The sequence below is a fragment of the Crocodylus siamensis genome, chromosome 5 (genome assembly GCF_052110815.1).
Source record: "Crocodylus siamensis isolate JL-2025a chromosome 5, ASM5211081v1, whole genome shotgun sequence".
Taxonomy (NCBI): domain Eukaryota; kingdom Metazoa; phylum Chordata; order Crocodylia; family Crocodylidae; genus Crocodylus; species Crocodylus siamensis.
In genome coordinates, this window is record NC_143399.1 from 199,932,491 (window position 1) to 199,957,749 (window position 25,259).

At 44.8% G+C, this 25,259-nt stretch overlaps 1 protein-coding gene across 1 annotated transcript; it reads left to right on the plus strand.

The window, feature by feature from the left end:
* On the plus strand, nt 1-25,259 carry GHRHR (growth hormone releasing hormone receptor). Its single transcript, XM_090049824.1, has 13 exons — nt 1-21; nt 108-210; nt 1,103-1,210; nt 3,083-3,183; nt 8,622-8,719; nt 9,715-9,847; nt 11,312-11,465; nt 12,766-12,826; nt 14,402-14,471; nt 16,032-16,123; nt 16,598-16,727; nt 20,456-20,497; nt 24,289-25,259. The coding sequence occupies exons 1-13, from the start codon at nt 1-3 to the stop codon at nt 24,412-24,414; spliced, it is 1,239 nt and encodes a 412-aa protein (XP_089905950.1). The 3' UTR covers nt 24,415-25,259.

Below are 25,259 nucleotides of genomic sequence, written 5' to 3' on the forward strand. Positions count from 1 at the left end.
ATGGAGAGGGGCTGCCTACTGGTAGGAAACATAGGAAACAGTCCTTGATAATGCCTGAGGCAGGGTGATATTCATCTACCTAAGTGACAAACTCTTCTCCTTTGTAGGTGGTTGGGCATGTCCATCCAGAATGCGATTTTGTAACTGAGCTAAAGAAAAATGAGAATGAGTGTCTGAGGGATGCTGAAGACTGGGAAAATGGGACTAAAGGTACAGTATATGGTGTCTTGAAAGGGAAACAGGCTGTGGATTTGAAAAATGAACAAAGCTGGTTCAGAGGAAGAAGTCGTGTAACCTCTCTATTCTGCTCTAGAACTGAACCCGAATCGTTTTGCTGCTTCCCCATCACTCTGGGCATCAAGTTCAGATGCTACGGTCCTTCATTCAGGATCAGCTATCCTTGTGTCTTGATCAGCCTTTCTGCCTCTCTCTTCCCTCACCTTCTCCATGACCTTATCTCTGCTCCCTTGATTTTCTTCCCCACTTTACTTTTTCTCTGTGCCCGAAATGCAGTGCCAGCAAACCATGTCACCCCATCTCCTGGCTCCAAGGCCATTGAAAACACCATATGTGCTGCATTGCCTGGAAGAAGCTAGTTAAGTTATCTTTCAAAAATGTGGGCTGGTGAGATGGATCGACACCTCAAACAGGATGTGAATATAAAAATATGAGACTGGCCAAAGATCCACCTAGACCAGTGTCTGGTCTCCAACGCTGGTAACTAGTGAATGCTGGAGACGAGGAGTAGTCCTTTCATCTGCAAACTTCATTTCCTCCCCTAAAATCCTCATACTTATTCTGGATCTGGCTTATAATTAACAGGACATGTGCAGTGTAATCCATCCCCTGTCAGACCCTCTCAGTCACCACCAGCAGGTTACATCCTTGACCTGTCCTTCACAAATACATCTGATTCCCTTTTGAGCCTGGCAGCATTGGCCTCCACATCATCCTGCTGCAATGAGTTCCTTGGCCTTGCTGCAGAAATCCTCCTCCTTCATTTCCCCCAGCATAGTCTCCCTGGTGGTGTCATGGCTACAATGAGATGGTTCATACTCAAATACAAAGAAGGTTTAGCAATGTGTTTCCTTTCCTCTGTGAGGTTGCAAGAAAACATGGGACCGGTTGCTGTGCTGGCCTGATGCAGATGCTGGAGAGACTATTGCCTTACCATGTCCGAACTTCCTCTATTACTTCATGGAGAAGCCAGGTGAGGGACCCTTGCAGACTGATTTCATTGCTTTAAATTTGCACATGACCCCGTTAGGCTCATGAAAGCGAGGGTCATGGAAGCAAGGCTTGAGCCATGTGGAAAGTGGGGATAAGGAGAGCGCTACTCCAGGAACGTCTACCTTTGTTAGAGGGTGCTTTGCAGTTTGTCTGGGGTCCTGGGTGACCTCCATGGTTGGGGCTTGGTCTAGCATTTCACACTGTGAACCTGAAACAAAATGCTTGAGTCCATGGAGAAATTCTCACTTGTTTCAAAGGGCTTTGACATCAGCCCAAAGGCAAAGCTCCTCTTGGGTTCATCGGGGGGTACTGTCTGAATCAACAGTGGGCCTTAAGAGGTTTAGTCTGTGATTAATAGGGGATGAAATGAAAGGATCATGAATGAATGATGTGGGCAGTCCTTGGGGCTGAGAACAGAGAGGGGAAGGAGAATTTTGCCATGAAATTTGGCCAGAAGCAGATCTGATGAAAGCAGTTGTAACTTGGTGGAAATCAGTGGCTTGGCAGTTGCTTATTCTGGAGATGAGTTTGGCCCGATTAACTGAGAACATGTGGGGAGAACCGATCTTCCAGGAAAGACGGAGATTTGGCAGTTTCAAAAGAAAAAACAATAATCCCCCAAGCCTGCCCACCATCCTTCTCACAATATGTGACACCTGCTAGTTATAAACAAGGGATCAGGAACTTTCCTTTCATCTGCAAACTTCATTTCCTCCTGTAAAATCCTCAGACTTATCCTGGATCTGGCTTATAAAGCTTTGTACTGAAAACCCTGTTATCACTCTCCGGACAAAACAGTTACGCCAGATAAACCAGCTAGTTGTATCCAATGTCAAGGAGGGAGTAGACACAAAAGGCATAGGGGAGAGGGGAGAGTATAACTAGGAGCTATTGATTATAGTTATCCCATAGCAAGAGAAATGTTAGCATGGTATGAGGTCTGTCTCAGGGGAATTGAGGGTGGGGGTGGGGGTCTTTCCCTCTGGGGGTCACTGTATGAGAAACGGAAAAGCCCTAAAAATGAAATAGGAAAGCTAGTTATTTTTCACTGTTGCTTCCTCATCTGCACAGCACCAAGCACAGATGTGGTGTTGAACAAAATAGTTAATATCCAAACAAGTCATTCCCATGACTAATTTCCATAGTTCTGCTCTTTTTATAACACACAATGGTGGATATGGTTTTTATCTTATCACCCCGAATTCACTGGTGCAGGGCCAGAATAGATGGAGAGAGAAACTCTACTTAGACTGAATCTTAGGGCCCATCTTTTTGCTCTGCATTTGTACAGCATCTAGCACACTGAAGCCCTGGTTGGTGACTTCAACGTGCTGTCACAATGCAAATACATTATTATACATCATGCGTGAGACGGGTTTTTGCTTTGTGTTGCCTCCATAGCTCTTCATTGCTTCTACAGAAAATGCACAGTACAGCAATTCTGGGTATAAAGTGCCTAAGAGAAACCCTCTCTGGATTTAAGGAGGAGAAGAAGTTTCCATCCCTTATATAAGAGAAGTTAAACTTATCCAGAGCATGGTCATCAGCTTATACCAGGGAACCTTGGAAGGACAAAAACGATTCTTTGCGACCGGGGCAATGTTGATCTTCAATGGAGGACACTTCAGGAAGTTCGGAAGTGAACTTCACAAGTTTCCCCTTGTCCTAGACTTGCAACCATGCGCTCCTTATCAGGAGGAACATTGTTCCTCCCTGTCTTCCTTGTTAGCAGGGGTTGTTCTTCTCTTATTCTATGGTTCCTTAATAGGAAGCAACCTGCTACTGCTGAATTTGGTTGTCCATGGAATGAATGCATGGGCTTCTTTAGCAATACAGAACTTTTCTGTTTTAGCTGGCCTGGTGAGAAGAAACTGCACGAAGAAAGGATGGTCAGATCCATTTCCCTCATACCATATTGCCTGCCCAGTGGAAGATGAGATTCCCATTGAAGAAGTAAGTTCATTGAGCAAACAGAGTTTAAACGTGTGCAGTCGCTGTTAGGATTCCTTTCTGTTTCTGAAGTTCAGGGCGGAGGAAACTTGGTTTAACTGGCCGTCCACTTCTTAGGTACGAGGAAGAATGGCTGCTTACCTGGCAAAATGATTCACGACACTTATTGTCCTGAGAGAGCGATAATGAAGGCAGCTAATAAGTTTAGAGAGCTGTATTCGCAAAACATAGAGGCAGAACCTGCAGCTGATGTGCATGTGTGGGACTCCATTGATCTTAATTGACACCATCTAAAAATCTTGCCCCAAATGTCTGTAAAACAAGGGACTGAATTTTCAGTCTGATCTATTAGTAGCAATAGAGCAAGTCTATGGCAAGTGCCCCTCTTTTCAAAGAATAAAGATTTTTTTTTTTTCAAATATCTAGTTGGTTTAATAAAAGATATCACCTCTGTCATGAGTTTTGATTAATCTTTTCAAGAGAATGTCAGCTGTGATGTAGTCTCTACCAGTGTAACATAAGAGGCTGGATCCCTACGCCATGCCTATTGTAAGAAAATAGGTTGGTTACAGAAAAAATAATCAGTAAAAGTATCTAAGCAAGAGGAAATTAGGACTGTAAAATGTGTATTGTGCACAGCCACCTGGCTCTCCCTTGGACTGGTATTGATCCAGTGGAGTTTCTCTGGATTTACACCCAAGGAATTTGGATCAGAATTGTTTCAGCTTGATTCTCAGAGTTAGTGGGCATGTCTACATGTACACTAATGCTCTGCAATTATAGTGCATTAAGTTTAGTACCTGTAATAACAGGTAATAATTTGATGCATCATAATCGGCACTACCGCATAGAAGCACTGGTGCGCATGTTTTACATGATGCTAATGTGCAGTAGACTAATGCTACTGTGCATTTGGGTGTTAGCACGGTTTTACGGTGACATGCTAATCCACAGTAGAATTAGTCTACTGTGCTTTTAGCATCTCTTAGATACACCCAGTGTCACTTAGACCTTGTAAATGCTGGGAAGTTTTACTCTTTGACATGAAGTTAGTATTGGCTCAATTAATCAACATAATTTTACTGATTTATATAGCAGCTATTCCTGTCTAGGAAGGGTATTAAGCTAAATTGGGGTTAGGCACTTTAATACAGGTATAACCAAATCCACATTTGGATTGTACTGGTAAAGCTATATTGTTAAAATAATAATCCCATCCCTAAATAATATGTTATGTGGGTATAAAAACTGTGTTGTAACGAGGCCTAATTATTTTCTTAATCCTTTGGTGTAAATCTGGAATAATTTCAGTGAAGTAAAACAGAAGACTCCAGTGGGGTGTGAAAAGGAGATTCACAGATTCACAGCGCAGTTTGTACGCAGCCAGTGGTGCTAGCTGAGAGAATGAAAGCAAGATTGTTTTTTATTTGGTGAAGGTAATTTCACTTGTGACAAAGAGCTTAGGCCATGTGTGGGCGAAACGAGGGGCATGTGTGCACGACACCGTAAAGTGGGTTAAATGCTTTTGCACTGCTTTAATGGTGTTGGTGTGTGCACGCGTCAGTGGTGTATCGTGTAGTAATTCCAGCCACTGTAGCAAACTGGGTGGCATAATGTGCCTTAAATGACTTCAGGCGTAGCAAACTAAAACTCCTCCGAGGAGTTTCAGTTTGGTGGCCTACCAGCTGCGAAGTGAAGCACTGGGCTCCGGGCAGCCCAGGGGCTCTGCAGGAAGCCCGTGCAGGCAGCCTGGCAGCAGCCTGGGAAGACAGGCTCCACCCAACAATAGTGGAGAGCCTGATCTTTTTTTTCCTTGGAGCCTGCCTACTTTCCTGAGCTGCGTTGAGGCACGGTGCCTCCCTCTTCAGCTGTGGTGCCCCCCCGGGACCACCTGATCCAGGAGCTTGCAGGTGGGTGTTGCCTGCGGGGGGGTTGTCGCTGCCATGGAAGGAAGCACCAGCCCTGCCTGCAGCCCAGGCACCACTCCGCCCTCCGGCAGCTCATCCTGCCCTCCCCGCTACCGGAGAGGCAGGTAAGTTTGGGTGTGTGCATGACATGCAGGTTTAAAGGGCTCTAAACTGAAGTGGTGTTTTCAAAAACCCACCGCTTCAATTTAGGGCCCCCGTTTCGTCTATACACGCCCTTAGTCAACAACCTGTTTTGCACAGGGGCTTCCTAGATTTTTCTGGTCCTCTTCCCATTCCTTCTTCCCCGTTTGTTAGCATGCTATTTAGCTTGCAACTTCCTTTTTTCTGCCAGCTGATTTATAGTACCTGCCATGCTGTGTAAACAAGCACTTTCCCTCAAATGCGATGCTTGAAAAAAGTCCTTTCCCCCTTGCTTTTTATTGCTTCCTTGCACTTCTAGTGCAAAAACAATCACAGCATAAGCCTGCTGTTTTCTTTGGCAGTAGCCCTGATCTTTTATTTAGGTAAACTCCTTAGCCTGCTTGTTTATCCACTTGGGAACTGGGCTGTTGCTTTGTATGGCATTTGTATCTGATTTACTCTCGGTGTCAGCTGGCTGGGATGAGACTAGAACAGATCTGCTGTGTCAGCACACAGGGCAACTCCTTATCGACTCCCCTATTTGAGTTTTGGGTGGAGCAATACAGTAAGAGCTACCAGGGCATTGATAATGGCTGAATGGAGTGTGTTGCCTATGCGATAGTGGATGCAGTGTCAGGCCTGTTACGTCTTACATTTCAGTCGTGCTTAGCACTTCTCACCATAGGACTCTAATTATAACATTTTCTGGAGTGATGCAGTGGAATTAGACCATGAAAGTCTAATCTGCTATCCTTTCTTGTGTCAAACAGGAGAAATATAGTGACTGACTAGGTGTTTGCAAGTATATTATAAAGTTGAAATAGGACTCAAAAGGCAGACACTGCCAAATTTTGGAAAAGAAATACTTGAAATTCAATTTCAGATTCTCAAAGGGGGTCTACGTCTAGTTCTCCTTGCGGTTTCCAGTATGGCTAGATGAAGTCAGTCCACATACACTCAAATAACATGCCCTGGAAAAAAGCAGGAATTAAGTGCCAAAACTGTTTGGCTGTACAGGTTTCCCTGGCTTTATGCGCTACATGCATTCCTGGAGAACGGCACGTAACTTGAATTTGCATAAAGGAAACCCACTTTACAATGGAAGAAATAGGGATACGTTCCACGACCTCAACTGTTCTGACCCCCAACCCACTTTTACAAGACAATTTTGGTACTTGCCAACAGCAGACAGTGCGCACAAGCACAGGGCACTATTGTAATGGGGATGGCAACTACGGAAACACGTGTCGCAGAGAACGAGCGGGGAGCACAGATCCACACGGGAAACTATATTTTGGTGTGCACCACTCCCACAATGCACCGCATAAAGCAGCTGACTGCGAACTTCCACCACAACGATCGGAATATGAATATACCTCTCATATAATGATCTTTTGGTATAAAAAAGGTCATTGCATAAGAGTGAATTTGCACATACAGAACTCGCATAAAGCAAGGAAAACCTGCCATTATACCTGGGAAAACTTGAGCTTGGGAACAGAAGGAAAAAAGAAAACCCAGTAGAATAAAACAGAATAGGAAGCAGGGCCAAGAGCAAAATGTGAAATTGAAAATGAACTCGGAGAAGGGCAGGGAGGAAATGTTATGAAAGAGGGATATATTGTGTTATATACACCACATATGAGACAGCCACCAGTACTAATCTATCTGTCAGGGAATTTCCTGCCTCTGACATCAGCCATCAATGCCTGCAGATAAAAACCTTGCAGTGAGATGCAAGGTCCAACAAAGTTGATAGGAGTTTTGCCATCAAGTTCAATGAGTCCAGGATTTCATCCTCGGACTTTTGAAAAATTAACTCGCTCTTGCAAAACAAAACTGGATTTAAACTGCAGCAGGGAATGATTTGCGAATCAAATGATCACCACTGGACTGCCCTAAAACACACACCCGCAACCTGCTCTAGGGACTGGGTCAAGGATGGTCTGACCTAACCATGCCACATGTGCCTGGTGGGCAGTGGCTCCACAACCCCCGGTGCTGTCTGGCTGTGGGGCAAGACTGTGCGGGGTCCTCTGTGACCCAGGGTCTGACTCCAGTGTGAATATGAGGGCAGGGATGGCTGCTTGTCTTGCCCTGGGCCTGGGTGGCAGCGTATCCTGCTCTGATTGCTCCTGCTACGCTAGCTGGGGATGGACCCCGTGGCTGCGGGGCACGGCGCAGGCCGGGGGGGCCATGGCCCAACAGTGGCTGGCTGGTTCATCAGCTGGGGTGGGGCTTCTGGTGGGTTTGGCCAAGTGGGCGATGAGTCCAGGCTGGGCTGCTTGATAGTGCCCCTGCATAACACCCGCAGAGTCTCCCTATGCCTGAAGAAGGGCATTTGTGTCTGAAAGCTTGCAAAGAAATTTTTTTCCAACTATTTAGCTGGTCTAATAAAAGATATCACATTTACCTAAAAAATCTTGCCTGATAAGGCCCTTGACACCTATGGCCTGTGGAGCCATTTTATCCAGTCTGCAGGACTGGGGTGCTTTTGCAGCATTTCTCTTGTGGGCAGCTCTGCCCAGGCGCTGGGGAGAAGTGGCAGCAGCCAGCTCCAGCTCTGGATCTGGCTTCGGTGACAATGGCACAGGCCAGTGTGGAAGTGGCCTGAGCTCAGAGCTAAGCTCGGTTAAAGCACCCTGCCCCCCCCCCCAAAAAAAACATTGTTGTGGTCAGCAAAGCCTCATGCCTCGTGGGATAAATCCTGCTCCTGTTGTCCCATCTCTTTATGCTTTCTACTGAGATTACCATGACCTTCTTCCACGATTAGGTGAATGTTTTCTCCAAGCAAGAATATTTTTAGTATACACACATGCATATACAGAAAGGATTGTTGGTTGTAGCTGTGTTGGTCTAAGGACATAGGCAGACACGGTTCTTTGGGTAGATGTGATCTCTTTTATTAGACTAACTAAATAGTTGGGAAAATTGTTCTTTGCAAGCTTTTGGGGACAAGAAGCGCGTTTGTGCCCGCGAGCTTGCAAAGAACAAATTTTCCAACCATGAACTGGTCTAATAAAAGATATCACAGCTACCCAAAAAACTCTGTCAAAACCTTCCCACACAAACCTGCACTTAAAACTATCCCGGGATGGATATCTCACATCTCTAGCAGACTTTTCTAGTGCTTAACCACTAGAGAAAGAAAGCTTTTCCTAACCTCGAGCCCTGGCACTGGTGAAGCATTGAACGAGATGATTGTGAAAATAAGATGAAGTGTTCCAGCTGAGCATTGCTTTGGGATTTTATGTACTTACAAAAAGGTGGATAGTAGAAGTGTGAATTGAGACTGCAGAAAAGGTTTTGGCATCCCACCCGATTTTGCATAGCTTCTACCACTTTTATTTTGGCCATAAGTTGCAAATAACACAGTTATTCTCTTCTTTATAGCACTCCTATTTTTCTACGGTAAAGATCATCTACACTGTAGGATATAGCGTATCTATCGCCTCGCTCGCCATTGCTGTGACAGTTCTCATTGCCTTCAGGTAAACTGATGAGCATCTAACAGGACTCCAAAAATAAAAGAAACTGAATAAGCAGAAATGCACACTGCACTGAAAAGCCATGGGCAGAAAGGTTTATATCTTTAAAATGTGCTAATTTTGCAATGGTTGAGTTCAACTGCAATGCTCTTCACAGTAAGTGAATTTTAAGATCACCTGCAAGTGATCTGGCATGGGTTGGACTTAATAAGAGCCTGATTTTCATAATTGCTGAGCATCTCTGACTCCAGCTGAAAATGTAGGACTGAAATTGCTTGACGTCTCTGAAAATCAGGTTCAACGCTTTTTTTTTTTTACGTGGAAGATGGTTGACCAAAATTAACTAAAGGTGTGATTTGTAAATCACAGGACATCCCTATATGTATGTTATTATTATTAAGAAGTAAAGTGGCCTTAATTCAATGGCACTTAATTAATTCCTATAGTTCATTAAACTAAACCAAATACAGCCATAGTCATTCTGAGTAACAGTGTCTACCTACGCATTTAATACACCTTATATAATCCACTTTAAAATTAGTTTAGATTAATTTCCTTGACTGTCCTCGTGCTGATAAGCCATATATCCGCTGCCTGCTACCTAGAAGACAGGTACCTAGGTAGTCACAGGTACTCTGCGGCATTCTTATTATCTTGGAAGCTGTTTTATCTCCTTCAGTTTTATATTAGCCAAGGTCATTTCTGCAAATTCAGGCTTCCCACTGGCACAAGTGCATATTTGGGATCCAAGGGAGGGACCGGTTTGGTACTGTTCTGGGAGGGTTTAACACCCTCTGATATTAGATATCAACAAAAAGGGAAATTTTCAAGAGTGCTTAAAATAAACCTAGTTTCCTTAGCAGTCACCTATTTGCTTCAGTAGGAGCAGAGTTAGGCCAAAGCAGACTGCCTTTGAAAATCCCAGCCTCAGGAAACAAGCATCTGGCAAAGATTATTCACCTCCCCTCACTTCAGTCTTTTGGCTTCTTGCCTTACAGGAGACTCCGCTGTCCCAGGAATTATATCCACATCCAGCTCTTTCTCACCTTCATCCTGAAAGCTATTGCCATATTCATTAAGGATGCCGTCCTCTTCCAAAAGGAAGACATAGATCATTGCAGTTTCTCTACTGTAAGCATTTGAAAAGCTGACTTTGGTATATGCATAATATATTGCCTTATCTCTTCCAGTGGCTTGTGCTTTTATTTTATATGTTCAAAGAGCAAAGTGTCAAAGGTCTGCCTGAAACAAATGGCCCGTTGATGTACATTATATGCTAGCCCAATTTCGGTGGCGGTCCTTCAAAGTCAAGGATGATGTCTGTCAGGCTTGCTGGGTCCTCAGGTGACCGAGGAGCTGGATTCTGGATACACCCATTCTTTGGCAATGGGGACATGTTGTTGCATGGGGGAGTGGGATTCGCAGCCTTGGGTTGGTCTCCTTCTTCTTCCTCTGCCACCGCCATTCGGCCTTGGTATTGAGTCATTGGGCCTTGGAGGACCAGGTGGTGCCACGCCGAATGGTCAGCAGCTTGCTTCTCCCTGCCATTGGTGTCGATGCCTCCATGCTTGAGCATGTTTTTGTGCCGTTTCCTTTGGCCACCCTTTGAGTGCTGGCCAATGGGGAGCGGGGAGAAAAAGAACCTCTAGCCCAGTTTATACTGCCATGGGCACACAAACGAGTGATGGAACTAGCCACCTTGGACTACCTAGCTTCAGTGACCAGACACCGATTTACAGGTGTCTTCCCTGGGGTCAGCCTGCAGTGCAAGTCTGAGTGAGGCTATAATCATCATCCTCCAGAGCCATAGCGAGGCCTTAGGAATGATAGCTGTCAGCTCTGTTTTAATGCAAGCTGCTTCTTAATGGAATCCAGGCTGCCTGTTTCCTGGGCAAGCACTCAACTCCACTTTGGCACTGCATCGTTGTTGCATAAAAATGCAGTGAAGGAAGAGCTGACGGAGAGGCAGAGGGCCAAAATGCAGGTCTTCCACCCTCCCAAAACAATTCCCTTCTTACTGGGGCACAGAAATATACTCCCTCTTATTTGCTGTCCTCCTACCCCAGGAGTCTCTCCCTCTTCACTGCACAGGGCTTGGCTCTAGTTCATCAAGTTGAAGTTGAAAAATACTGTAGACTATTACTATTGTTAGAGAAATTCTCGCCTCAGCTCTCTGCCATGTTGAAAGTCTCGCTAATGCTTGAAGCTGCAGCTTGAGCTGAGGACCTTGCAGTTGAGACTATTCACATGAATAATTGGTATTCATATGAATATTAGACAGCCAAACGCAGGTCTATATTGAAGTGGTCTGAAAATGGAAGGTGTGGTGACCTGAAGCTGCTTAGAGGTTTGCAATTCTTTACCAAAAGGGGAAAAAACCAAACCAAACCAAAACAAAAGAAATTCCATTTAATGGTGTCATCTGCATTGGTATCAGAGTTGGGCTGTGTTGTCTTTCACACCCATAATTAGAGGTGTGGGGCACCCAAAATGTCCTATAATGGTAACTGGAATTATGGATGCTCATCAGGTTTGAAAGGTCAACTCAAATATTTTCATGTGTTGTGCTGAATTTTTGCCTTTTCTTTTCCCTAGACTGAATGCAAGATCTCAGTTGTTTTCTGCCACTATTTTATGATGACCAATTTCATGTGGCTCCTGGTAGAAGCCCTTTATTTGAACAGTCTGCTGCTCTCATCCCTCCCTCATGGAAAAAGATACTTTTGGTGGCTGGTTCTGTTTGGCTGGGGTATGTAAGGGCAGGGGTGGGACTGGTCAAGAATATAATACCTTCCAGGACTTGATCCCTCTCCTTCTGATGTCAGTAGAAAGGTCAATGGTGTTGGCATCCATATAAAATGACTGCAAAATAACTGCCTTTATATTGTAAAAAGTCAGACCAGGATTCTAGGAACAGCCCCACAAGGGAGGAATCAAAATCATATCTCCCGCTTCCCAAGCCTTACCAACCGGGCTACGGTCTAGTTCAGGCTGAGAACATCCTCCACTCCCTCATGTTCAATTGGGTGGAAAGATCCCCATAACCAAAAGGAAAGCAGGCCAAGTGAACCCTGACTCTGTAGACCAGCACAAAGGGTACTCACCTAGGAGGAGGAAGACCTGGGTTCTAGTTATTTCCAGTTGGTTTTCATCTGTTTCTTGTAAAATGCACGAAGAGACTAGGACTGGGGTCAAAGGTTGGAAGCCAGGTCTCCCGCTTCTCAGGGTAGTGCCCGGAGCACTTGACTTTGGTGGCATGCCCCCTCCTGCTTATTGTCCCTCTTTCTTCTTCGAAATCCCTGCATTCTTGACTGCTGAGTGCCCACCCCACCATTGGAAAGGAGCCATGGGACCTTTCCTGGGCAAGCACTCAACCCTGCTTTTGGCATTGCATGGTTGTTGGCTAAAAATGCAATGAGGGCAGAGCTGGAGGAGAGGCAGAAGGCCAAAATGCAGCTCTTCCACCCATGCCGTCCTTACTGGGGCACAGAAGTATCCTCCCTTCTACCCCAGGACTTACTCCCTCCTGCCTGCACAGGGCTTGGCCTTTATTTTATCAAGTTGAAGTTTAAAAGTATTGTTGACTAGTACTATTGTTAGCTAAATTCTCCCCTCAGCTCTCTGCCATGTTAAAAGTTAAAGCTAATACTTGAAGCTGCAGCCTGAGCTGAGGAACCAGAAGCTGAGACTATTCACATGAAAAAGTGATTTTCATATGAATAAAAGAGTGCAAAAGCAGGTCTATACTGAAGTTTTGACCCTTAGTGCAAATGTACTTATGCACCCCCTCACAGCCTCAAAATGCTGAACATGGGTTGCTTGTAACTACTTAATTGCATAGTGTGTAGAGAGGCTTCCTCTTTACATTTATGTTCCCCACAGAAACCTTTATTAAGTGTAAATGCTGTTCCTGTTGCATATGTAAATGCTGTTCCTGTGGGTGCCCTGTAATATCATTTTAGGGCTGCTGTGGACAGAGTGGAAATTTAATGAGGGGTAATTAATGACATTGGAAAAAAACCCATAACACATGTTGAATTGTTTTACAGGTTTCCCAACATTTTTCACCCTCGTGTGGATATTAACCAAGTTTTATTTTGAGGACACAGCGTAAGTAGCAGTTTTATACCAGATTCCATAGCGTGTTCCCATTTCAGTGCTATGAGAAGTTTCGATCCTATAATGTGGCCCTTTGTGAGTTACTGGGGTCCTAGGAAAGTTAGTGCATTAAACCTGTCCTGCATATCCATCCTGCACTTGCTCTTGATCATCTTTCTGTGTAATTATTATCCAAATGAAATAAAAGAAAATACTAATAAAGTCCATGTCCTGCTGAAGTCAATGGAAGTTTTGCCATTGTCTTTAGTAGAAACAAAATTTCACCCTTTCACCCTGCATTTTTATTTCCCTCCAGAAAAAGAATAAAGGGATACCTTGAAAAAAAAAATCCAGACAAATTTACATCTTGACCTAAGAACATAAAATGTTTCAGGATAAAGGGAAGGTTTTAAGAAAAATTAGAACTAACTGAAAACACGTGCTTGTAATGGCAGTGAAGTTAGGGAAGTGATAGTTTTTAGGCAAGTTGAAGTATTTCTCGTGCTGCAGGGAAATCAAGGTGTTCTCATGAGACAACAATAATTTTATAGGCAAGCGAGAATAGTTTCTGAGATCAGAAACCTAAAGAGGTTGAATGAAGTTTCTACTTTATGTGGAGAAAATGCCTCATCTTCAAAGAACAATGATGCTTTTGATTGGGCTTGCAGCTTGCATCTGTTCGACCTATGGAGCAGTAGATGACTCTGAGCTATCATTTAGTGTTTTAGGGCCAATGGAAATCCTACTGTTTTGATAAGGACCAGAAAATATTTATGGAGGCCTGGGATCAGAGAATATCCATGGCAACTGTACATTACAAACCATGGTTGCAGAGATTCGGATACTAATACTGCCTCTCAAAATGTCACGGTCATATAGGTATCTACTGACCATTAGGGCTGTGTGAAGCTTCACTCCCTGACTTGATTCGGTGGAGATTTGGTCTGATTCGGTGGCTGAATCTCTGAATCTGAATCGAATCAGAGGACTCTTTAATTTCTCCAAATCAAATTGGAGAGATTTGGAAACTTTTGGCGATTTGGACATAGATACAGCTTTAAATGCTTTTCCTATGTAGCTTTAGAGGTAGCAGGCAGCTCGTGAATGCTGCAATGCTGGGGCAGGTGGAGCATCCCACAGGAGCGCAGGGGGGATCCCCAGCACGCTCGGCAGCAGACTCAGAAGTGGACCAGAAGTATTTCTGGTCCACCTCCAGGTTTGCCGCCGAGCATGCGGGGGGGCCCCCCACGCTCCTGTGGGACACTCCATCCACCCCACCATTGCAGCATTCACAAGCCACGCCTGGTACCTCGAGGTATGTAGAAAAACTTTTAAAGCTGTGTCTATGGCTGAATTGCTAATTCTCCGAATCAGCATCGAATTGTCGGATTTGGCTGAATCAAATTGGGGACAATGATCCGAATCAACGAATCAAATCACTGTCCCCGATTTGGGCCGAATTCAAATCCAAATTGAATATGGCCTGTTTCAACACTCCCACTGACTAGCCAGTGTAATTTCTTGATATAACAGGATTTCTCTGACCATGTCTGTCTATCCATGTTAATTGTAGTGCTATTTTTGTAGATGCTGGGATATTAACCAGGGTTCTCCATACTGGTGGCTAATCAAGGGACCTATCATCCTTTCTGTTGGGGTATGTGTGATATTTTGAACTTTGTAAACATTACTTGAAAAGTGATTATGAAATGGTATTAAATGGAGAAGGTGGTAGGGGGAAGCCTAGGGTGGGAACACACTGCCTGACTTGTAGCTTCCAACTGAGAGCCAAGGCTGTACAGAAAAGCGTACATCCTAAGGCTAAAGAGGATTAATGTGGAAACTTTAATATTACTATGAACTTGCAAAAACCACTCTTCCCCATGTTTGAAAGACTTCTCATTCCCATTGAAAATAATGGGAGTTGAGCTACTAAACCTCTCCTGACCTTGGTGAAAATGGAGGATTTGGCTGAAAACCCCTCCAGTTTAGCAACACATTTAAATATATGCTTTATGAATGCAGGGTAGTCTTACCTAATTTTGTTCCCTGCTTAAGGTGATAACAGCAATAATGACCTTTGAGTTGGGTATGCATTGGCATTAGATAAGTGGTTGGGGTTAATGGATCTGGGTGTGCAATTAATCCCAACAGGTCAGGAATCCACAGAAAATATCTAACGTACAAATTCAGAAAAGCCAGGCATTCAACTGCAGTTAAATGCACTGCATGTGTGTGTCTCATGAAGTTTCCAGGCGCACATATGTAAGGAGTATGAGCATTGTTGAAGGGGCTGATTGTGCAGGATAGAGCGGTGTGAATGCAGACTCCAAAAATAAAGATAGTCATTAGCTGTAATCTGCTGTGATGAAGTTTTAATACTGCTGCACACCTCCCTTGTTTTTGCCCATTTGTGTTTGACTGACATCCTCAACTACTTGGCAGGAATGCTAAAATGAGCATGACGTTCATTTTTGTGCAGTCAGGCAATTAACTATCATTGGTGGGTTAAATGAGATTAAAAATGTCTGGTGAAAGATGGACATCTTTAGACCAAAATAATCATCTCCATTCCCCTGAAAGAGAAACGAGTGCACAGATATCCACTTACACAAGGCTAACAGGGAGAAATTCTCCGTAGGTGTGAATGACCTGTTTACTTCATTGTATATATATCAAATTAAGCAAGGGGCAAGCATTTTTATGGGTGATATATTTATCAGACCAAGCACAGTTAGAAAAGATTTAGCAAGCTTTCAGACACAGTATATTCTTTCATCAGGGTTACATCATCACTAGAACAGTCTCAAATTAAACCAATTTAACTTGCAAACTCAAAAGGTATTGACATGCAACAACTATAATTGTCTCAAGTGGGAAAATGAAGAATCACGCGATCTACGGTGAAACCGTTTATTACTTAACAGACTAACAAAGTTTGGTTGTTTATAAGATGTGGTGTTCCCCAGTGAATAATGAGAAAAATTATTTGCAGTACTCTTACAGGACACTTTACTCGTCTCTGTAAGATGGGCAATGTCCTAAGAAGGTGCTATTCTAATATGTATAATAAACAATGTTTACAATGAGGGTGCACAAAAGGACACGATGTACTGCAGTAGCAGCTCTTCATAACTAAGTCACAATATACTTTTCAGCTGAACGTTTGTTATGGAAAAGTAACACTTTTTTTTTCAAAAAAAAAAAATGGAAACAGGTCAACTTTATCCTCTTTGTCAACATCATCAGAATCTTGCTGAAAAAGTTGGACCCGAGACAAATCAACTTCAATAACTCCTCTCAATACAGGTAATGCATGCAACGTGCAGAGAGTGAGCAATGAAGCCTAGCCAGAAAAAGGAAATGCGGTATTTTCCAAATAGAGAAGGACATACTCAAGGTCATAGACAGAGTCAGTTCAGAGCCAGGAGAACAGCTCAGGGGTTCCTGGCTGTAGTCCCGTTCTCAAGGCCGCTAGACCCGAACTGCACGTTTATTCATACTTATTCAAAAAGCAAGACTGCCAAATTGTACAACAAGAAAGGCTGGTTATGTGGTTCTTCCCTGCCAGCCAGAAGCACTGGAATTCTCTCCCCAGCTTTGTTCTCATGGCACTTCCCGACTGATTTTGCAGTCTCAAAAGATGTTGAAGTTTAAGAACAGAAAACACCCTTTTCTTACCCTGGTGACCGTCACTTCTCATTAGTGAATCTTGCTCTTACTGGTCTTTGTGCTCTTCAGAAAAATTGTGTGATGTTGCCTCTGTCTCCTTTCTGACACCAGGCGTCTCTCAAAGTCAACACTGCTTCTTATTCCACTATTTGGGACCCATTATATTGTTTTCAACTTCCTCCCTGAATATACCAACCTGGGAGTCCGGCTTTATTTAGAACTCTGCATTGGATCTTTTCAGGTAAACCTGTTGAAGTATCGCAGCAGTTAGATCCTTTATTGCCTATATATTGTTTTCCTTCCCTTGGAAGTTTGACTGATGCAAAACTTGCCAAAGTATACCAGGTTTCCAAAGCCAGGGGAGTTGTAGAGCACTGATTAAGCTGTGGTGGGTGACCTACTGCTCCAAAGTTAAATGGTACACAAAATTATCCCGTGGCTGTAGAAAATCACTCATAAATATATTCTAAGCACATAGGGTGCTTAGAGTACTGAGGGAATTGGCTGCGGTCATTGTGGGACCCCTGGCACGGCTTTACGAGCACTCGTGGCGCTCTGGTGTGGTGCCAGAGGGCTGGAAGAGGGCCAAGGTGGTTCCCATCTTCAAAAAGGGGAGGAAGGAGGACCCGGGGAACTATAGGCCAGTTAGTCTTACCTCAACCCTGGGTAAGCTTTTTGAGAGAATTATCCTGGCGCATGTCCACGAGGGGCCAGTGGGGGAGATTATGCTTAGGAGCAACCAACACGGGTTCATTAGCGGCAGGTCCTGTCAGACCAACCTGGGGCCTTCTATGACCAGGTCACCAAATCCTTAGACGCAGGGGTAGCAGTGGACATCGTCTTCTTGGGCTTCCGGAAGGCCTCCGACACTGTCTCTCACCCTGTTCTCATAAAGAAACTGGGGGGCTGTGGTGTCGACACCCACACAGTCAGATGGGCCGCCAACTGGCTGGAGGGCTGCTCCCAGAGAGTAGTGGTGGATGGGTCATTTTCACCCTGGAAGGACGTGGGCAGTGGGGTCCCGCAGGGCTCGGTCCTCGGGCCCGCACTGTTCAACATCTTCATCAGTGACTTGGATGAGGGGGTAAAAAGCACCTGTTCAAATTTGCTGATGACACCAAGATGTGGGGGGATGTGGGCACACTAGAAGGGAGGAATAGGCTGCAATCAGACCTAGACAGGTTACAGGGGTGGGCGGATGAGAATAGGACGGGATTCAACACTGACAAGTGCAAGGTGCTGCACCTGGGGAGGAAGAACCAGCACCATACCTACAGGCTGGGGAACTCCCTTCTCATCAGTGCGGAGGCAGAAAAGGATCTTGGAGTTATCATTGATGCCAAGATGAACATGGGCCGGCAGCGGGGACGCGGTCAGGAAGACCAACCGCACCTTGTCGTGCATCCACAGATGCATCTCGAGTGGTGCAAGGAGGTGATCCTCCCCCTCTATGGTCAGGCTGCAGCTGGAGTACTGCGTCCAGTTCTGGGCACCGCACTTCAAGAGGGATGTGGACAGCATGGAGAGGGTCCAGAGGAGGCCACTCGCATGATCAGGGGCAGCAGGGCAGGCCCTATGAGGAGAGGCAATGGGACCTGAACCTGTTCAGCCTCCACAAGAGAAGGCAGAGGGGGGATCTAGTGGCCTGTTACAAACTAGTCAGAGGGGATCAGCAGGCATTGGGGGGAGTCCCTGTTCCCCCGAGCATGACCGGGGTGACCAAGAATAACGGTCACAAGCTGGCAGAGGGTAGATTTAGGCTAGATATCAGGAGGCGCGACTTCACAGTCAGGGCAGCTAGGATCTGGAACCAACTTCCAAGAGAAGTGGTGCTGGCTCCTACCCTGGGGGTCTTTAAGAGGAGGTTGGATGAACATCTTGCTGGGGTTGTTTGACCCCAGGACTCCTTCCTGACATGGCAGGGGGTCGGACTTGATGATCTGCTCCGATCCCTTCCGACTCTAGAAACTACGAAACTATGAAACTATAGGGTTAATATAGGCTCTAAAGCCGCATCTATGCACAGCTATGGCAGTTTATAAATCCATAAAGGAAGCCCATGAGAGTACAGAAAAATGCCCCAATGCAGAAGTAACCCTTGTATTGGCCTCCTGTGTTGGCTTTGTGCTTCCTTGCACTCTATGTCCTGGATGCAAGAGGTCTGGATAGCAGTGGTGCCTGTGTAATTTAAACTCTGTGATTTCCACCGGAGATTGCTGTGACCCTCCTGCTTTAGCTCCAGTTCCAGACTTCAGAAAGGTGGCTTTGCATGACCTTTGCCACCATGCCTTCCCCCACAGTCGTCTGTTCCAGAATGACTTGTGACAATGCTCCAAGCCTTCAACATAAGGCTGCGTTGCCTCTGTGAATGAGAAATCAGCCCTCCAATGGCCACTTAAAACCTTGAGCCACTTCTGGTGGGAAGCAGTAGAAATCCTTGAGTTTGCTGACTTGCACCAGCTGAATATTAGTATAGAGGGCCCAACTTAACTTGATCTTGGGGATGCCTGCGTTTAGGCAGGTTAACCCTGAAAATACAGGTGCTCCAGCCTCAGAGGGTGCTAGAATTTGACTAGGTTGATCACCAGGCAGTCGAGAGAGAAACGTATGCGCCTTCACAGAATTGGACCTCCACAGTTTGACTGAGTTTAGATTTCCAAGCTATTTTATACAGAGAACGGGCTGCGGTTGGCATCTCTGAAGGGCACTTCAGTGCATGGAGGGGCTGTAATAGGAGCTATTAAGCGTGGGCCTATGTTCCATCCCAGAAGTTCGGCACCTGCATTCACTTACTGATCTGCTCTGCTTAGTCTCATTATTGAGGGCAGCTGCCTCAGCTACAGGGGTGGTGACACAGACCCCACCAACTTTTGCCCCATAGCCTTGTGCTTGGAGCACTCACTCCGGACGTGAGAGCTCTGGATTATAAAGCCTCCCCAATCTGAAGGGATGCAGACATACGTCTTGCACTTCTCAGGTAATCTGAGCTGAACTCAATGCTGTCAATGTGAGTTTGGCATGCTCAGAGCAGACCCAATGGACCAGGTCTCCCTGTGGTCTGAGGTGTCTGCCACAACACAGTTTTGCGTGATCCCTGAGGGATCGAAAGGGGCTGCTTCCGAACATACCTAGAAACCAAAGGGTAGGTGCCTAGGGAACTCTGTAGTGTGAGACAGAGGTGCCCACCTAAGTTTCAAGAGAAATGTACTGGTGGAAGAGGACCAAACTAGATCACCCTTTGGAGGTTAGACAACTACATTGTTCCTAAATCCCTTCTACGTGCCTCCCAGAGATTCTAGGATCTGAGCTTCCTGCTTACCCTCATCTCCTAGTGAAATGCTAGCCCCCAAACATGTTATCCCCTCTGCCTAAATTCACTATGTGGTTTCAGTAACTAGTTTCTGAATCTCTGAATCTCTTTGTGACGTTGTCCTCCTCATCTTGCACAGCAGGAAATTAATTATATCTGGAAGACAGGGCCTAATACTCAGCTAGTGTAAACTGCCATAGCGCCATCAACTTCCCCGAAGCTATATGGTTTGTACAAGTTGAGAATCGTTTTCTTACACCCCTAAAGCCAAGCAAACCAGCGTGATCTTGTGCACACACAGGGTCTCCTAGTGCAGTCCATGATGCTTTGCTATTTTTCTCTATATAAGGTGTGCCTCATGGCATATTGGGCCACCGAGTGAGCTGTACATTTGAGAACCACACTGCAGTGAAAATTCACCCTGTCAGACCTTCCCTGGTTAGACTCACCAGTCGGTGTAAAATGATGTAGCTTCATTGACTTTGATACACCAGCTGCAGATCTGGGTGACTGATGGAAATATACTGGGGATGAATACAGCTCAGTCATTATACCTTTCATTCTTCCAGTGGATGCCTAGTATAAATATCATCACAGACTATTAATGCTTAAAGTAGCTTTTCCATTTGTGCTACGATTTAACTGTTCTGTTTCTTCAGGGATTTATTGTCGCTGTTTTGTACTGCTTCCTTAATCAAGAGGTAAGGCAACTATATTATTTTTTCATTATGGGGTTCATTTGAAAGATCTATAGAGTTAATATTTTGTTGCAAACCGGCAAGTAATCAAATGCTCTAGTTTGCTAAAATTGCCCATGGATACAGCCCTATTACAATTTCCCATGGGTTATCATCATGAGAATGAAGCCATCTAGTGGGCAAAATGGTTGCTGCTGCTTTGCTCTTATCAAACCCAGTTACCACCTCTGTATTTTTGTAACACCTGGGAGCCCCAGTCCTGGTCCAGGATACCATTGCATTTCGAGCTGTCCAACCAGGACAAAAAGATGCGACCTGATCCAAAGGGCCAACAGATTTTTATTAAGTAGCATCAGCAATACGTTTTTCTCTGCAAAAGACTTTAATTTATTTTTTTAATAGAAAGATACAGTTTGCCTGGACCTTTAGCATCATCTAGTCTGAGACTGATGCAGTATGCAGAAGTCCTAAACACATGCCTCTCCAGCCTCTTTTTGCAAACTTTGAACTGGGGAACAGTTGGGTAGGCTGTAGTGTTGTAGAAAAGGACCTTGGGGGTTGTAGAGCAAGACTGTCAAAGATCTGGCCAGGCCCAAATCCAGTCCATGCAGCCCCATCATCTGGCCCCTGGTGCTGCCCCTGGGTTTGGATTTGACCCACATGCGTTAACAGGAAGTGGATTGCACATGCGTCTGCTCCGGCTGACCAGGGACACGCACTGCATACAGTGCTACCCCCACACTTGGTCAGTTTGAGGTGAGTGCCATGTGCAGTAGGGGTCCTGGACCAGTCCTGCATAGATGCTGCATCTGGTGTGGTCCTAGACTGGCCAGAGTGAGCACTGTGTGTGCTGGGTCTGGCATGCAGGGGAGGGGAGGGGAGGGGAGGGGGTCCATTGGCCCGATCCAGCCCATGGGGTTGGGCACATGCCCTACACCTTGCAGGCCAAATGAGTTTGACACCTCTGTTATAGAGGACTGTAAGCTGAACATAAGTCTACAGTGTAAAATGGTTGCAAAAAAGAAAAAAAACCCAAATAGCATATTCAATAGATTAACGGGAGTGTTGCATGATTCTTCTATTTTATTTGGCAATGGTGAGGCCAACTTTGGGCACTGCACTTCAAGAAAGATGTGGATAAATTGGAATGAGTACAGAGGAGAGCAACAGAAATAATCACAGGCCTTGTAAACATGATAAGAAAAAGATTTTTCCTGACTGAGTCATTCTTTTAATTATTTCCCAGCTTCTAACAGCCTTCGTAAAATGTGGGCCATTTACTGGACAGTAATAGGTTGTTTCCAGCTCTTGTAGCCATGAGACAAGAAAAACACCCATTCTGTCGGTATGGGTGATGGAAAAAAAAATAAGCAAGAGCAATTTATACAAATGTTTAGATCCATGCACCAGGACAGGCTTTGCATACTATACGATAGCAACATCTGAACTGGCACACCGTGGCCGAAGCAGGTGTGGGCTAAATGAACCATTATCATTCCTGGTCATGAGAAGGTCAGTGGAAGACACTGCATTGAGATTGGTGTGTTGTATTTGACAAGTGGATTTAAACTGTTTTAGTTAAATAACTGTCGGAGGTAAGAAGCAACTTGTTTAGTAGACATGACCAAGAAATTGCAGAGTAACGTCAGCAGCCGCAGTTCCCACAGAGTTTATTTATGCTAGACGGGCCTTTCTTGGCTTCCTTGGGTGTTGTGCTACTGCCACTTTATGACCAATAGTGGTAGCAGCAGTAGTATTTAAAAGCCAGCCAGCAGGCATTTTAACTGTGGTCTGTTCTGTAGCAGGCAAGAGCATGATGAGAGAGGCAGGATGCCTAGTGGATACAGCACAGGACTGGGTCCTGTTCCCCACTGCCACTATCCTGGTGGCTATTGACTTTGAGTGAGTCACTACACCTGTTTGGGCCTTAGTTTCCCTACAAGTCAAATGGAGATAATGATAATGACTTCCCTTGTAAAGGTTTATTTGAGACCTGATGATGAACATCTCTATATGAGCGCTAGGTATTACTATTGCAATGTGACACAGTTGTCGAAATGCCAGCAACCCATCTACGTTAGAGTCCCACTGTGCCTAACATTAATGCAAAAGCAAGAGTGAGAAGGTTTAAGGACATATTTAGTGTAAACATAGCTATAACTACTACTCTGTGCCACCTGCACTAACAGGGTGACTGTTCCTTTTTCAGGGATGGGCCACAGTTGTTTGTAACCACATTGCTGTCTTTACGCAATGATCAGTGTTTATTATTTCATGTGGTCATCTCATCATATGATTATTATTTGTTGGTAGCTCCAGGAAGCAATGCATCAGATGTGGACTAAGACTTGCCCTAGGGGTTCCCTTCAGAGATGAGAACCATGCAATTTACTTGTTGATTAGACACTGTGAAATGTAATGTGCAGCATCAAAACCCAAGCAAATGGGTGTACTATCAGTTTATTATCTGCAATGAAGTCTACTGGAATGGCATGGAGATGGGAGACAGAATTGCTGAATTGTGACCTAGGTTTTCTCTGCCTGTCCATGGATGTATTACTCTACAATATTTTCAAGAAGCTTCAACACTAGTGCTTCAACACTTCAACAGCAAGGTGCTGTACAACAGATATAGAGGTGTCCCAAGAGCTTTGACTCATGTGGCCATGGGCAGAGCTAGAATATTCAAAGGGCAATGCAGATGATGAGGTGCATCATCGCATATTAACACATTTTTCTCTAGTTAAAAGTAAATCAGGAGCTTTACTAATACACTAGAGCTCTAGGGCTGTATCATGCAGTGTAAGATTAAAGCAAATATGAATATAATTTTATTCCAATGAGTTAAAAACAATCTGCAGGGCTGTGGCATAGGTGCTTCATTACCAGGAGCAGCTAGCAGACAGCAGAATTGCAGAACAAAGGATAGTTTGATTGGTGGAACATCAAGACCATTCAAAAGATGATGGTTGCTGAGACCTGAGGAATGAAGAGTTAAAAGGGATCAGGCAGATTATAATGAGCCATGATGTCAAGTGGCTCCCTCAGCACTGTCTGGCTACAAAGGCTTGCTACCACTGTTAGGCAGGAATCAAAGCGGGGCAGGAATCAAAGTGGGGTGCAAGTGCTCTAGTGCATCTCCTCTGGTTTGGCCTCTGCGTGTGGCTGCCTTTTTTCACGTTGACCTGCTCTGTAACATTAGGGCAAGCCGTTTCACTTCACGGCGCCTCGGTTTTTCATCAGTAGCATGAAGACACTGGTCTTTGACTTACCCAACTCACTGCATCGCAAGAATGCTGTGGTGCTTCCCTGCGTTGTATGTTAATTATTATTTCTACCAACGGTATCATGATAATTCTCTCCACTGTCCAATCTCTCCTGAAATCCCACTTCTCCTGTGCACCTGCCGTGCATTCCTGGTGCGGTGGGCACACTAAGAATTGGTGAGCTGTACGTTCTCAAATCACCCAGTGTACTGCAGGCTATAGTTCCCTCCCATTTACATGGGACCAAATACTGTCTCTTGATTCTAAAATGCAACCCAGAATAAAGCTATGATTTATAATGGCAGGCTCTGCATTTACATCAGTATCACTGATATTTTTGGCGTTCAGTTGTCATTGCTTAAAATGCATAAGCAGTCCTGGTAGCAGAGGCCAGAGCCCTGGCCTCCCTCCTTGCCAGGACAGTTCACCACCTTCCTGGACCACAGAGTTAGGCTTTTTTTCTAATGGAGTAAAAAAAATGATGACAGTGGATTGCTAATAGTTTTTTTTTTTTAATTTACTTTTGAGGTGCAAGCAGAAATTGGCCGTCGATGGCAAGGTAATAGCTATGGAATAATGCCAGTGTGGAGGAGGAGGACTAGGTGGACCATGCCATCCAGTTCTGGCATCAAAATGACTACCTCTGTGTGCTAGGGACAACAGCTGGGCTTGGACCAGTGGCACTGAAGAGCCTGGTGTTAATCTAGGATAAGAAACAGGTGATTGTAAGAGGGTGAATCTACTGCTGGTCATTTTAAACTGCTTAAGTGAATGAATTAGAGTCCATTTCTCCTGCAATTCCACTCCCTGAAACTATAGGGCAAAGAAGCGGCAAATACTGTAGCATCAGATCAAAAGTTTGTCGGCTGGACACTTGATCAGCTTTCATGGGCAGCCTATGCAACGTCCGATCTGGAGTATAGTACCCATGCTTGAAACTGGATTCATACTAGTGAGTTGGACTCTTGCCTCTGGTTTTGAATTCCTGATCTAGTATGCAAGGAGCAAACCACAACTTAAATCTACAGCATTGTCTATGCAACTCCTATTTTGGGTCCACAAGGAAGTCAGGAGATTCAGAGATAAGACCGCAACACTCCCATCTGAATTTTGGATATTGAGCTGAACCTTTTTCTCAAACCCGCCGGTGACGTTCAGAGCCTATTCTGATAGCCTACGAGTTGAAATTCCTTGAGAATTAAGTGGGAGGAAATGGAGTGACTGGGAAAGAGAAAACTCCATTTGAGGGTCTTTTTGGATGCACTGAGCTAGAGCGGCTAAAACATGAAAGGAAACTGATGAAGCTGCTCACTAGAGAAAGACCAATTGGAGAGGTGCTTTATGGATGCAATTTAATTTTAGGGAAAAGGAAATGGAAATAGAAGGAACCAATGTGTGAAAAAATGTGAAGAAGTGCAGCAGAAGAAAATCAAGCTGATCACAACGTAAACCTTTTGATGAAAATAGAAAAAAACCACAACCCACTTTTTAAAAAACTC